This window comes from Anas platyrhynchos, chromosome 2 (assembly GCF_047663525.1).
Source record: "Anas platyrhynchos isolate ZD024472 breed Pekin duck chromosome 2, IASCAAS_PekinDuck_T2T, whole genome shotgun sequence".
NCBI classification, from domain to species: Eukaryota; Metazoa; Chordata; class Aves; order Anseriformes; family Anatidae; genus Anas; species Anas platyrhynchos.
The window spans coordinates 131,415,974-131,431,025 of NC_092588.1; the positions used below are offsets into that span (position 1 = coordinate 131,415,974).

The window sequence follows — 15,052 nt, forward strand, 5'->3', positions numbered from 1 at the left end:
GGAAAAAAAAATTACCTTTACCATTCAAACACAAATAGAAAAATGATATTGCTACTATCAGTCTTAGCAATCATAATTATTTCAATAAAGCAAATGCCTTGAAACAGGTCTGCACTGTTACTACACTGGGCAATATATCAACTCATAAGAAATTACTTTTTTTTAATTATTATTTTACTGGAATTAACATTTTAGTTCAGTTATTTCAAAAAGATCAGATGTTCATTGATCCTATTATAAAAAGGGAGGAGCTAAATGACTGGATTTAAATACAAAAGAATTAGTAAAGTATGTCTCCTGTTATTTGTCCATATGTATAAATTGCCAAACCCTCAGCTCACTCTTGTATTTTCAGCTTGCACCACTCGGAGCACTAGAATCAACTTTGTTTATGTAATCCATCTCCTTTTTTTTTTTTTTATCCTGCTAGCTGGGCAAGATACTGCCTATTTGCTGTGGCTAGAGGCCTGGCTGTTTACCTATCAATAAGCCAAAGACTGCCACTTCTAAGCTGGCGGCAAGAGAAATAGATTCAAGAGCACAGTCATGCTCTGGGACCCTGATATGGGGTCCACTGTTATGCTTAGTTAAAATCCAGTCAGTAGATTCATAACATACAGAAAGGAGAAGCAATAACAAAGTGAATACATTTTATTTTCTTGGGGAAAAAAATAGAAGTAGGGAAACTCAAAACACAAGATTTTCCAAAGCATTTGACAACCTGTGAACAAAAAGTAAATATTCTTATCTGACGGGTGCCTTATGCACTCAGCCACTGTGACTAAACAGCAGCAGCACTGTTTGCAAAATCAACACAGATGATTACATTCAAAAACACAAGGCGACCAGTTAAAATTTTTCATATCAAACTGACAAAAGACTTCTATTTCAGATGTAAAGAGGTACCTTTGTTCTTATAAAGCACTGCTATCAAGAAAGAAAAAAAAAGAAAACACCTCAGTGATGTGTACTAATGTGAATAACTATTTCTTAAATTAGCCTTTAGAAGTAAAACATGACAACTCTGAAGCATTTTGTTAATCAGAATTGAAACAAACAATTTTCTCTTAATACTTTTTTGAAATTGCAACTTAATAAATATTTTATCTATTTTGTCAAGACTTCATTACTTGCCTATAAAGTACAGCTGGGAGCGTAGATGTCTTTTGTGTTCCTCCTTCCTTTTTACTTGGTTTTCTTTCCTTAGGAGCACGTAAAATTGCAGGTATGTTCAATTTCTATTGGATTTGAACAAATGCAGTACACATGAGTCTTGGGACTTTTAGAGAATACCATTCTAATCTCAATGTATGGAGGACAGGACTCAAATTGAATGGGAAATGGCTTAGCCAGCTATTTTACAGACAAAAGCAACTACATATATTTATATTACAAGATCAAATTAGGGTAATATTATAATTTCTCAGTTAAATAAATGACACATTGAAATACTAGCATTTACAAATCATTTTCAAGCTTTAAAATAGAAGGATGGACAAATTTACATTTGTCTAGAAGGTGGAAATAAGAAAAGCAGAATTCACAAAACTGACAGAAGAATGCTGAGGCAGTTTGTTTTTCCCCCAACATCCCTACTACATTGGTGCTCGATAGGTTAATTAGAAAAATTATCTTATTGGACCAAGCCTTCCACAAAGCAGACGAGATTCTCTTTGGATTTCTACTAATCTGCAGTACGCTAGCTTCCCAGACAGCTACCATCTATCAAAGTCATTTCTCAGCAGCCCCGTGGGCCTGCATCTGTTCAACCAACTGGAAAAAAAGCCATGCAAGCTGTGCAAATGAATTCTATTCAATTTTTTTATTATTATTTTTTTGTTGTTGTTTTGGTAGTATTTGTACCAGGAAATATATTTGTGAATACTTTTTTCAAAGCCATGTTAAAAAGGAGAAAAAAAAATATTGATCTAGGAGATGTGATGTACTACGTGAATAATTTTTCCTTCACAAGTAGAAAAGATAGGTTGACAAAAATCTAACCAGCACAACCAGAAAAACTAACATAGCATAGAAAAACTGTTACTGTATAAAAAGGTAAGCTTCATTTCCTGAACAGCAGTACAAACTCAGCAGTACCAAAAGGCATCACTAAATTATGATGCAATTGTATGACTGCATTTTCACGATGAACAGTTTCTTCCATCTTCTTTAAAATTCTAAGAGGAAATCATTTCAATCTCTCTCTGAAAGCTAAAATGTCCATTGCCATTTAATACCTTTGATATAAAACATAAGAACACTGCAAGAATCCTCATTCTCTCTTTTCTCCATGTGTTTCAATGGGAACAAAGAGATAACCACTGGCAACAGGAGATAATCCAAATCTTCTCTTCTCTGAGATACTTATTTTCATTTGACCAAAATACTCCGCTCTATCCAGTTAAAAAAATATATCATAGTGCCTCTTATATAAACCTCTAAGTTACCATACCATTTGAAGCCTGCAGTAACTAAAGACAACATGGAAAGAAAAATGGTAGGATTAACTTGTGCTTCACATTCGGCTTCATTACAAATGACAAGACAACCAGTTATAGCGAATGAACGAATTTTGCAAACAAGATCGCTATTACAACAAAATTAAACTTCAGATTTCCAGTAGGTGGTTTGCAGAAGTCTATATATTTCAATCAGGAAACATTATCCCCAGAGTGAAGCCTGGGTCTGATCACATCAATTCATTTGGCCACAAAAGTGGCAGATAGAAATAAAAAAGCCCATTCTTGGAAAACGAGATTCACCTATAACTATAAAAATAAAATAAAACCAACCTGTCCAATGATTCTACCCAGCAGAGCCCAAATGCCTTGCCCTTCATTTCGCAGTTTTCCATTCATATTTTGTAGCTCTTCCAAGGACTCACAAAGCTAAGCAGTTAAAGAAAAAAATCAACAGAAAAAAATATATTACGGTTTATTTAATGAAATTTATTCAACCTCTTACCTATCAAGGGTGCATTACTTTATTGTGGGATTGAAAAACAATGGAACTCATGTCAATATAGCTGAGATCAGTGCAATCAATCATTCAGCAATTTAAGATGAAATCCTGGGCTGCTACCCGTTTTGTAAAAATGATCTGAAGCATTTCAGCATTAAAAATACAATTCCATAGAAAATTAGAAAGCAAAACTAAAATACTGCAATGTCTCATGTGTTGTTCATGCCACTTAGGCTGCAAGATTGTAGCAAGTAACATATAAATGAATTAAAGATCTATATTGCCATATCAAAAAACTTTCACCCATTATCACAGAGATATAACTTAGTAAAGGATGCAAGCAGAAACAAAGTTGTTTTTTTTTTTTCTTCTGGAAGCAATTGTTACTTACTGCACAGCATATACAACCTATTGATCCGGTTACAAGCTCCCACTCCCCAATCTCCTTTGCCTTTAATCTCTTTGGGCACAAGGACCTGCTATGTCATTTATGTATGTTCTCATTTAAAGCACATACCTGACAGTTTAAGAGTGAATAGCAATACTATTTTTTGTTATCACTAATCACCTACGTTGGATAGGTTACTGAATTCAGCAAGAATTGCAACATGTCACCTGTCACAAAATATAAAGTATTTCTATGTTCCCTTTAAAGTATTTAAAGGTTAAAAAAAAAAGAAAAAAATATTTAATTAAAATTAAATTAAGACATTAAATGCTTTTTTACGTACAATCATGAATTGGATTTTTGGGTTGGGGTACAGAGGTGGGGGGGTATGGGTATCACACTTTTCTCAATGTTTCAAATGAAATGCACATGTAGAATGAGAACATAAAGGGCCTTAAGGCTCAGTTCACTCATGAGAGGGCTCTGTCTGCAATCTGTCACTCAAGCTCTCTGTGGGGTCAGTCAAAGAACCAGTGTCCAGCCAATGTAGGACTTTTTAGAAGATGACTCTGCTTACACAATGGGGAGGGGGACAGATAGCCACATTTTAAGAAGAAATAAATTTTTAACTATTATTTTCTTTAAAAACAGAAAATTATGTATCTTTGTAAATCATTTTGTTTGGAAAGTGGAATGCTATCAAAGTTAACAGCAGCAATATTAAAACAGTACAATGGTTTATTATCCTTTTTTTCTTCACCTTATTATACTCCACATGAAGCTTTTCTTGCTCATTTTCTAATTTATCCTTGATATTCCTCTGCTCAGCCATATTCTCCTGGATTTGAATCATGCGCATATTTCTCTCTATTTAAAAGAAAATCTTATTATTTCCTAGGCTTGGCTATATTTTCAAGTTTTAAGCACTAAAAAAAAGTAAAGCAATGAAAAGCATAAAACCATAACAGAAAAGCACACAAAACTGTAACTTACAGGTTTATTACACAGCCTCAGTTGAATGAACACTCCTAACGTTTACTTTTTGCTGCACACGACAACCTAGTATAGTTACTTAAATGGTGAGCTTTGATTAGCTATCTACTTGACAGCCGCAAAGTCAAAAACACACCATTCTACACAGTAGGGAAAATACGAGGGGAAAAAATACCAAAGCTCCTTAAGCTTCCACTCCCTTCTTAGAAAAGATACAGCCGCCTATGTATATTTGAATTATTTTTTTTATTTTCTGAAGCTTCTTTAAAAAGAAAACTCACTAGTTTTCTGTATAAATAGAGATTGTGCAGTAATATTCCTGACCTAAAATGAAAACGTAATTTGTGTTTGGCTAGTAAAAAAGAAATACAAGAAAAAAGCCAGTGAACTTGGACAATACTAATACAGTAAAATGATTATCTTTCATTGGGAAAAACATGCAATTTTGATCCTTACCAAGGTAATAATTGACAAAATCAGCAGTGAGAGCTGGTTGTTTATGTTTTCTTCTTCCATCAACACTGGAACTAGTATCTGAAGTATCCACTGGAAAAATGTCTGTGCTTATCCCCATTAACTCAGCTTTGCGCATAAGCTTGCGTATGGCTGAAGCACTGCTAGTAAGCGGTCGTGGCAGCTTCTCCCTCGGTACCCAGGCCTGTGGCCTGGTGGTACGAGCCAGCTCTGCCTTGGCACGGTACTGCTGTAGTCTGGCATTGATTCGAGCCTACAATAAAGAGTTCCGTGAATTAAGAACATAAGGGAACAATTCAAAACCATTTTTGAGTTCTACATTTTGGAACACATCTGCATTTTATTTTCAGTTTAAAAGCCACACGGTTTAATAAATACTGTTTTCACTCTGGAATATTTTGACTCAAGAAAGACACTAACAGACATTTGATTTTATTTCAAAATGCATTACCCTTTCACTAGGTTTTGGAAATATTCAAATTCCTTGATGAGGTTACCTCATTAACATGAGTGATTGCTGGCTTTCAGACAATCCTTTCTGATAATAATTTGATGGAACCATGAAAACTCGCTATTCAGAAAAACCTTGGCTGACCTATCAAAAGTATACCAACCTATACTTTAAATCGGTATTTATGAGAGCAACAAAATTCGGTGACTGGTATTTTTTCCATATTTGACATGTTTTTGTAGGAACTCCTTTTCTCAATTCCGTATCTCTTTATAAATGTTAAACTGGTTGATTACAATGTGCCAAAAGCACAACTCCAAAGAGAAGTGAAATCAGCAGGAGAAGCTCACTATCCGTCTTGTTGATGACATCTGTATATTTGTGACCATCTGGGACATCAACCCCAGCCGATCAAGTTGTTGCTGACAGTTGAAAAAAAAATTGTCTTGTGGGAACTCTGCAGCAACAAGCCTGGCAGAAAATGACATCAACACACAAACCTTCAGAGGCAAAACTCCAGCTGACTATCAGTTAGAAGTTGTTTATTTGTCTGCATAAAGAAGCAGCTAAACTAATCTGACTGCCCTACCATATGGTGTGAGATACTCTTGAGACAAAAGCAAAAAAGTCTGCATATACACACGCCATGTTTCAGGATTACCTCTGATTACAAATAGCATTGCTGAAGGTAGTATTACAGGCACTGTTTAACGTATAACCTACTAGGTCTTGAACATTAATGACCAAGACACATGACAAATGTGGTTTGTGGCTACCAAAATGTGACATTTTTTCCTTGAACTCAGAGCAGCAAGGGAGAGATCCACCTGCAGTTGCTACCTTAGTTTGTTCCAGCAGAGAATAAAACATTTTATAACTTTCTCAGCCTAGATGCTTCTTTACTGGTTACATTCTCCGTTTGGAAACTCCAGGGGTCATTTAAGATGTCATAGAACTACACCCAGAGCCTTATTCCAGAAATAGATTACATATCAGACTGACTAGTCCAAATGAAAACCTGAACTCTCAACATGTATTTAAGCAATTTTCAAGCATATATTTTATCCAAGGAATGTACGTTTCCTTTATTGATATAAAGAAAGTATTTCAACATAGAATATTTTCCAACAATCCATAATAGTCCTAGACAGTTTTATATTTTATATTCTTTAGAATTATTTTCTTTTTTGAGCCACAGGACTTGCCAGACTGTTAGCTCAAGTATTCCTGCCAGGGCTATATAGCACCAAATATCAGCTTTTCATCCTTTGAAAGCATCCCTCAAAAATCCAGTCGCAACACCGTACAACATTATTTGCACTATTACATTATTATTTACATTAGCTCAATACTTGTCAGTCTTAAACTTAAAAACTCCTGTGGAAATGAGCTTTTGTAATATGTGTATGTACACACCTACTACCAATTCTTACTTCTCACACAAAAATCCTCCAGTAAATTCAACTGTCTGTTAAAATAGGACTTCACCTTATTGCACACTATATGCACGAGAAAGTTGAAGTGTGAATTTGTATGCACTATTTTGTGTCAACTCCCCAGTCAGGCATTTCTGTCTGTACTAAGAACCCATTACAGTCATGAATTTCTAGAAATGCACAGAAACCACTCAAAGACAAAATTATTTCATAAAACACATACCCATGGGGTCTTGCTTCAGGTTAAAGTGAAGGAAGAAAGGGAAATGCTGGGAACATACCAGCATTAGCAGCACTTCATAGCAAATACAGGTCTCTAAAAAAAGACCTGAAAACAGAGCTTGTGAGAGCCACACTAGACCCAAATGGATTTTGCACAACCAATACTTACCATTATGTTGGAGAGTGTTCATATCATTGTGATTTCTCCACTACATAGTGGTAATTCACGTAAGTGAGAGTAGAGTGCATTACACAATTATGTAACTTGCTTTAAATCAAGCCATGCCAAGCTTAATACCCCACAGAAATATTTTATTCAAAATTCTTCAGTGGTAGAGTTCGCTCGTGCTCATTCTCAAATCCACAGGCCACTTTAAATTAGAGGTTATTTTTCCTATTCAAATGTCTTTGAAGATCTAAAAAGGTATGATTTAATCAAAACTTTTGATCACATGAAGATTTATTTTCTGATCATTACACTACAGCTCTCCCTTCAGAACAAGGGAGAACTTTTTCCTCTTCCTTCTCTCTATAATTTCTCTCTTCCATTATTTACTAAGCAACTGCCAATTTCTATTACTATTTAGGCAGAATTCCTTCAAGTAACAAGCTGTTTTTCTGCATGGGCATGACTTTTCTGCAGAATTCAGTGCGGCCTCAAAAGTAGAAGCAAAGCAGGCCACAAATTTGTCAAGACTCAGAAAAAATTAAGTACACACACTCTAATATACTGAAGTATACAGATTACCTCAGAAGAACTGAAATTTTGATATCAACAAGACACTTATCAGCTGACATCATGCAATAACTAACAGTTTCACATGGTTCAGCCACTCCGCAGGGATATAGACTTTGCCTAAGATTTTCAGGCATCTCCTACTCAGCAGCAGAGACTCAGTATCTGTATTTGATGCCATTTTTTTTCTTCTAGGAAATCTTTACTTTAAAAAAAATGCGCATAAAATTCTACTTATCTCTACAGCGGGTGAAGAAGCGATCTAGCAAGAAAAAAATTCAGGCAAGCTAGAGTCTTCTGCCAATGCTAAAATATTACTACAGGAAAAAAAAAAGTAAGATTTTCACTGAACATCTATGTACAAAAACACCTTATTCTTATCTACCTGTGTGGTTTTTGTTAAGAATCTTGACAAAAAATGTTAAAAAAAAATCTATGGATTGCAATGAAAATTTAATTACCAACTTTCTGCAAACAAACTAGGTCTGCAACTCTGGAAAGGATAGATGTTCCTTTTTGACATTAAGTTTATTGAGAATTGCTCTTAAGAGAATTGAGAGTTGTCTTAGCGAAACTCACTGCTACGAGAAACAAAATATATTGATGGCACACGTTCAAATTTCATTCACTATATATAACAATTACCAATCTTCTTAATTTCTTTCTTGTTTAAAATGGATGATTAATGCAGATGCATTTGTGTCAGGAATATAGTACCTGAGCTTCTGGCGAAAGCTGTTTTTCTCTTTCCTGTAAGGACATTTTACAGTAAGATTGTAATGCCAAGTAGTTTTTCCGCTTCCATTTTCTGTCTAACCTGTCCGCATGCTGTTTACAATAAGCAAAAAAAGGGTCAGCTATATCCTGTTTCAGAGAAAAAAAAGGAGAAGGAACAAAAATAAAGTTAAGACATACAAGGTCAAAAGGCTCTGAACAGCACAAGCATCGTGCCAACAGTTTCTGTATTCAAATAGACATTTTTAAAAACAATATATATATTTCTAAATCAACTTTGTCACACTGATTTATCTTATAAAGTTTTTTTCCATCTTTTTCATTTTATGACCTTAAACGTTTTAAAATGCATTAATAATTAATGCAGTAGTTTGATCTCTGAACTATTTTCTCATTTCCAGAAAAAAATGCATAAGAAATTCCTACGTGCAAATCCATTTAGCATATAATATGTATTGTTAACCTCCTATTGCTTTATTGTGTCTTCTTTTGCATAATATCCTAAAAGGAATTAACAATCTGAAAAATATGTAACGCAATGTATCTGTTTTTCTCAAATGATTTTTCAGATGTATTGGTGTGATTAATCATCACTCAGATGACTTTTTTCTCATTTTTCATTCAGACTAGCACAGATTAGCACACATTTCCAACAGATTAGCACATTATCATGCTGCAAAGCTATAGTAATTTTTACTACATACAAACACTGCAAGCAGTGTACAAACATACAAAAATACAAAAATACAAAGGGCTGGAGCGCCTCTCCTGTGAAGACAGGCTGAGGGAGTTGGGGTTGTTTAACCTGGAGAAGGCTCTGGGAAGACCTTCCAGTACCTAAAGGGGGCCCACAGGAAAGCTGGGGAGGGACTCTTTGCCAGGGGGTGTAGTGACAGGACAAGGAGTAATAGCTTTAAACTTAAAAGGGCAGCTTTAGATTACATATAAGGAAGAAATTATTTACTCTAAGGGTGGTCAGGCATAGCCCAGAAAAGTTGTAGCTGCTCCATCCCTGGAAGTGTTCAAGGCCAGGCTGAATGGGGCTTTGAGCAACCTGATCTAGTGGTTTCATCATTATATGAAATATCTGAGCCATGATGAGATTCAGTCTGAGAACTATGTTTCATCAGTATATTGTCAAAGCTGCAGAAACATCATCATAAATCAACAGACTAAGAAAATCTTGAGGCAGTCTTCCTTCATAAGGTAATAAAAATATTATGAAATAGTTAGCCTATCCAACTTTTCCTTCACTCACATACAAAACAGAATTAATAAAAATCTGTACAGGCTTTCCTTATTTTTATTTTGATTTAGACTTTCAGAATGTGTGACAACTTACTGCCAAAAATTAGCAGCTCCCTATAATTAGGTTCTACAAGGGAGGCCTTGATTAAAAATACTTAGCTACAGAAAACATGTAAGAACATTTTCAAGTAAAAAGATAAGGCATGTGCCTAGAAGAAATTCACACAATTTTTGAAGATTCAACATTACACATAATTTAGTAGGGAAAACAACATCAAGGCACTTAGTGGTCTGCTTTTTCACAAACAAGTTGGACTATTTCATCAACAAAGAGCCCTCCCTGGACAGTCCTTTTACTTGGCCTATGACTTCCTAGCAATTTACAAAACTTGGCTCAGGAATAGTGAATAAAAAAGGCAGAATTTCAGGTCTTCCCCACAAACTTTTGATACAACCCTTTTATTCTATCCTTTCCAAAGCTACATCATACCTACCTCTTCTGCTGCTGCTTCTGAGAGAAGGCCTTCCTTCTGGGCGCAGGTCACGTGGAAATAAGCTCTGCACATCCCAGCATCACAGCTAATGCATACGCCAGTTCTGGCAAAACGAGGATCTTCGCAAAAACTGCACTCCTTTATAAGAAAGGGTAGAAAATGACAGAGTATTTCAGGTGCATTTTGCCTAATATTTAATAATTTACATCTTACATATAAGAACTAGACAGCTGGGTTTACTCCTGTGTGGTACAGAAACCAAGTATGTTGATAACATTTGGCAATATTTAAAGCTTCACCACTTCCCAAACCCCGCAATTGACTTCATTTTCAATAAGCAATGGAAAAAAGCTTAAAAATCCTAAATAGCATATTGGATGAACTTTTATAAGAAATTCCATGCCTTCTATTTCCCTTCAGAGCAACAACTAAATAGCATCTAAGCAATACATACATACTTAACTATATAGGTGGAATATCATAAAACCACAATACTGCACAGCAAATGTTCAGTTGTTCAATAAGTTCAGAGCACATACACACACAAAAAAAAAAGCATGGTCCTCTAGGTGAATTGAAAACCATAGAAAACCAAACCATTGAAAAACCAAAACCATTGAAAACCAAACATTACATAATGTCCTTTAATAAGTTCTGATTGAGAAGCTAATTTGTGACAACGGAAGAAAAAAATAATCAAAAAATGTAAATATCAGTAAGTAAGTTTGTGATTCACATAAAACACTACATAAAGGCTTCAGCTACATTCATTCCCGGCATAGCTGTTTGCAACACAGCAAACTGACATCCACTAATGGAACCTGGAAAAAATACAAACATTTTTCAGCCGGATCAGTTCCTCAGTCTGGTTCACCACAAATTCATACTGAACAGCTGTTCCAGCAAACTAGAGTGGTAAGTGTTTAAGCAAGAATAAGCAAATAGAAACACAGGCTGGTAAAGCGGTGCCGCTATCCAGTGCGTAAAGCGACCTAAAATTACATAGTTGTGCATTTCTGAATGTCTCACATGATGAGTATGGAGCAATGCTGTGCAGCACCTACAGAAATTATTTCCATGCACAAAGTTAAACAACAATAGAAAGGATTTGCAAATGAAATTCAGTGACAGAAGAATCTCAAAAATATTGCATACACTACCCTAAAAGGGCACCCTTTAACTGTGTCACAGCACCACGTAACAGAAAAGAAATGAAGCAAATCATAGATTATTACTTGAAACTGGTATTCCAGGGAGGTGTTTAGCTAATCTGTAACTTCCACACTTGATACAGCAAACAAGGATTGTTTAAAGCTCTGTGAGAGTAATGAGTCCTCATCTGTGCAGTTCACTCATCTTACTCACAGTAAACCTTACTCCTACACACCATTCATGCTAAAAATAAAAAATTAAAAATTAAGAAGCATGATTCATTGCAACAATAGGCTGCAGGGTTTTGGTAGTTTGCTCATACTTTTTTATACAAACATTTCTAAACAATGCTAAATACTCCTGCAGGTGTACGCTGAACATGCTCCTAATATAGGTAAGTTGCACATGGGACACCCAAAGTGTTTTAATTTATTTTAATATTTTTACAGTTATTACGAATTTTAATTTAGCATTCAATTTGCCAAATTAAATCCCAGGAAATTTACTATGCATAAATTAGGTATTAGAGTAGCAATACTACAGCCACCTTTCCTCATGGTAGCCAGATAGATAGGGATTCTCCACTCTGTTCCCGTAACTACAGCAATAGTTAGTAAATCAGTGTTGGCCTCTGCCCTTTGTGATGTTTTTCTGTATGTTTTGTACATGATCACTTTTGACCTGGATTGAAAACATTTACACGTAAAAGACTATTTTAATGTTAGACCCACTTTCTCTGTTCAAGTTTAGGACCCCATACTGTTACGTTCTGTTTTGGTTTTTAATACTGCTTTGCAGCAATCTTTTTGTATGCATTCCAGCTTATGATTACAAAGAACCAAAAGTAGTTCTTAACTGAATTTACATCTGTCTCTTAATCCACCTCACTTTCCTTTTCTCCATTTCAAATCCCATAAATCCTCTTCTCTTTCCAACCACATTCTGGCAATCTGCCACTAACTGATTTTTAAAGAAAGTAATTGGCACCTGCATAAGAGAAAGGAAGGAAACAGAAAAATAGTAAAAGAAACTATAGAGAACAGCAGTAACAAAAAATAGAAAAAAGAGAGAAGGAAGAGCGAAAGTATAACAAACAGAACAAATTTCATCACATTTGCAGTTTGAAACCTGTTTGTGAAAAAAATAAATAAATAAAAAAATAAACAAAAAAAACAACATAAATGAGACTGGGAAGTCATATGTTATTCTACTTAAAAAAGTGAAATAAAGCTAATGGTAGGTAGTACATCTCTTCTAGACTTACCTTGGCACCATACTTTGAATAATTCATTTCTGTAAGTGTTACTGGCCGCAATTTGTCAATATCTCCAAACGCCACTCCTGGAACATAGAGGGCACAAACAATATGGACCCACCTAAAACAGCACATAAAATTAGGTTAGTATTACAAGATCTTGTTCCCATATTACACTTGCTAATTTCAGGTTTCAAAGTGCCATGTGAATGTTACAGATGCCAGAAAAAGCATACATAAACAAAAAATATATTAGAAGCAGGTAAGGAATACATATTGGGAAGTCAGCACACTGAACCACAGCAAGGTTTCACAGCAACTGGGATTGCTTTGCTTGTCTAGGTCAAGAGCAAGGCAACCAACACCCTCTGTTCTGATGGTTCTTAAGCAGAGTTCTCCATCACTGTTTATGCAACATGAAACATACATTAAGGTTTTGATACTACTCACGAAACTAAAGTAGACTGATGGGGTGGGACAGTGGAAGCAGAAGAAACAAAATTACTACCTGGTTAACAGAAAAATCCCAGTAACAAGATACATATAAGCCATTAACTCACTTCACTCTAAAGGAATTGGTTAGTAAATCTAACAAAAGCCGTAACACTGACCAATTCATAGTGTTGTATCTGACAAGAATATTTTCAAATATGCAGGTGAAAAGAGAAGTTTTTATACTATTGTTAAATCACTTGTGTTTGAGACGCAAAGTCATAAATTCACTGTAAAACATGAAAAATTAAAAGTGAGAAAAATGTACATTTGAAATATAAATTTACATGCAGTAATTTTCACAGATTTTACTGGGGCTCTCGGAATCCACAGCAGAGTCATAGCACTTTAACTACAGGTAGAATCAAAAGAAGATCTGAAGATTAGTTACAATTTTGTCTTTAAATAACACGATTCAAATACAACAGCATGCTAGCTGCCAAAGAACAAACTGGGATACTCAAGTGTTCTGCCAAACTTCTTCATGTACAGACAAAGTAAAGCCAACCATTGTTTTTAATATGATATAAACACTCCATCATGCCAGCAGAATCTCCTAATTTAATACAAAATTATGCAAAAACTAAGACTCTCCTCATTACCATATGAAAATTCAGTAATTCAGAAAATTCTGCCTGCCTCTCCATAATGTATTAATCTCTGGTAGCAATGGAGCACCTAATACCATCCTTCAAGGTCATCCTCTGGTGACCAGCCATGCATGGCCTGAGGGGCTGGTCAAGGGAATTGTGATTGGGACAATCTACTCGGAGCTGCTGCAGCCTCATTTCAAGTACCATATGCAGCTTTGGGCACCACAGTGTTAAGAATGACATAAAATTTTAGAGGGTGTCCATTAGACAGCATCCAAAGGAGGACAATAAAGATGGTGAAGGGTCTAGAGGAGAAGACAGATGAGAATATGCTGAACTCCCTTGATTTGTTCAGACTGAGGGGAGGCCTCATGGTGGCCTACAGCTTCCTCATAAGGGGGAGAAGATGGGCAGGTGCTGCGCACAGCTCTGAGGACCAACAATAGGACGCAAGGGAACAGCATGGAACTGGGACAGGGGTGGGTCAAGCTGGGTGGTCGGAAAAGGTTCTTGACTGAGAGGGTGGTTGGGCACTGCGACAGGCCCCCAGGGGAGGTCACAGCACCGAGCCTGCTGGCATTCAAGCAGCATTTGGACAACACTCTCAGACACACTGAATGATTTTTGGGTGGTCCTGTGCAGAGCCAGAGGTCAGACTCAATGATCCTTGTCGGTCCCTTCCAACTTGGGATATTCTCTGATTCTCTCTCTGCCCTCTCAGAACTGGTTACAGTTTGGCCTAAACCACTACCATAATTTTATGAAATACTTTTCTACCAAAAAGAGTTTGTGTGCACAAGTATGTATTTCAGCAAATACTGTACATTTACTAGAAGAAATATCTCATTTCCACAAACACACAAACTATTCTTTTCCAAAAGGAATCAGGACACTATTTTTTATCCTTTCGAGCAAAATGCTACACAGAGTAAGACATGTAACTTTGATAAAGATACTGCTTAGCCATTAATAACTGCACTAGGGCTTTTCTATATCCTTTCATTGATTTAAGATGCACTACAGAGAACAAATTTGTATAAGTTGAAGTTACACTTCCTCACTGTTACTATTCTTAAAAAAAAAAAAAAATCCAAGGCTCTGGTTGGAGATTTTTCATAGTACATTTAGAAGACTGCATTAAAATTTACCCTCCAAAGTTCAATATAAAGATACACATCTTCTACAAGCAGCTGCTTCTCAATTTAATTTGCACAGTTTTTTCATGCTCCACTGGTGTATTAAATGCTGCTGCACTCCGTAGGAGTTTATCTACGATAAACCCAACAGCTGGCTGCTTGCTTCATACTGACCTTCTCAAAATGTTTTAGTACATGTCACCGAAGTATTACAGTATTACAGATTTAAAGTGCCATTTCAGTGTGATTGGCACACAAGTGCCTCATTTCTTTAGCCACTTTTATG

General features: G+C 35.8%; 1 protein-coding gene across 6 annotated transcripts in view; it reads right to left on the reverse strand.

Moving 5' to 3' along the window:
* PHF14 (PHD finger protein 14) overlaps window positions 1–15,052 on the reverse strand; it is a 163,511-nt gene that overhangs the window by 121,242 nt on the left and 27,217 nt on the right. For all 6 annotated transcript variants that reach the window (XM_072033614.1, XM_072033612.1, XM_072033613.1 and 3 more), the window contains exons 6-12: window positions 12,555–12,666; window positions 10,139–10,276; window positions 8,379–8,525; window positions 4,799–5,069; window positions 4,110–4,216; window positions 2,793–2,888; window positions 1,143–1,238 (exon numbers count right to left, since the gene is read on the reverse strand). In XM_072033614.1, coding sequence (XP_071889715.1) covers window positions 1,143–1,238; window positions 2,793–2,888; window positions 4,110–4,216; window positions 4,799–5,069; window positions 8,379–8,525; window positions 10,139–10,276; window positions 12,555–12,666 — 967 coding nt within the window. The remainder of the gene's footprint in view (window positions 1–1,142; window positions 1,239–2,792; window positions 2,889–4,109; window positions 4,217–4,798; window positions 5,070–8,378; window positions 8,526–10,138; window positions 10,277–12,554; window positions 12,667–15,052) is intronic.